Raw genomic sequence first — 338 nt, 5'->3', positions numbered from 1 at the left:
TAGGGTCCAAGGGTTTAGGGTTTAGGGTTTAGGGTTTAAGGTTCAAGGGTTTAGGGTTTAGGGTTTAAGGGTTTAGGGTCCAAGGGTTTAGGGTTTAGGGTTTAGGGTTTGTGTGTAGGATTGAGGAGTTAACATGCCGCCCAGTTCACCATTGGTTGTCTCTAGGGTCTAGATTTTAAAATATAAGGGTTTAGGGTTTAGGGTTTAGATTTTAAAATATAAGGGTTTAGGGTTTAGGGTTTAGGGTTTAGGGTTTAGGGTTTAGGGTTTGTGTGTAGGATTGAGGAGCTAACAGGGCGCCCAGTTCACCATTTGTTGTCTATAGGGTCTAGATTTTA

General features: G+C 42.0%; 1 protein-coding gene across 1 annotated transcript in view; it reads left to right on the top strand.

Annotated features, from left to right (window-relative positions):
- EMH_0065880 (tryptophanyl-tRNA synthetase, putative) overlaps positions 1 to 132 on the top strand; it is a gene marked incomplete at both ends in the record, with an annotated part of 1,968 nt that extends 1,836 nt beyond the window's left edge. The window contains one exon of the mRNA XM_013498447.1: positions 119 to 132. Within this exon, the coding sequence (XP_013353901.1) occupies positions 119 to 132 (14 nt within the window). The remainder of the gene's footprint in view (positions 1 to 118) is intronic.
- Between the last annotated feature and the right edge of the window lie 206 nt (positions 133 to 338).

Source organism: Eimeria mitis, genomic scaffold (genome assembly GCF_000499745.2).
Source record: "Eimeria mitis Houghton genomic scaffold, Emh_scaff3425, whole genome shotgun sequence".
Classification (NCBI taxonomy): domain Eukaryota; phylum Apicomplexa; class Conoidasida; order Eucoccidiorida; family Eimeriidae; genus Eimeria; species Eimeria mitis.
This window is presented reverse-complemented; position numbering and strand designations above follow the sequence as displayed.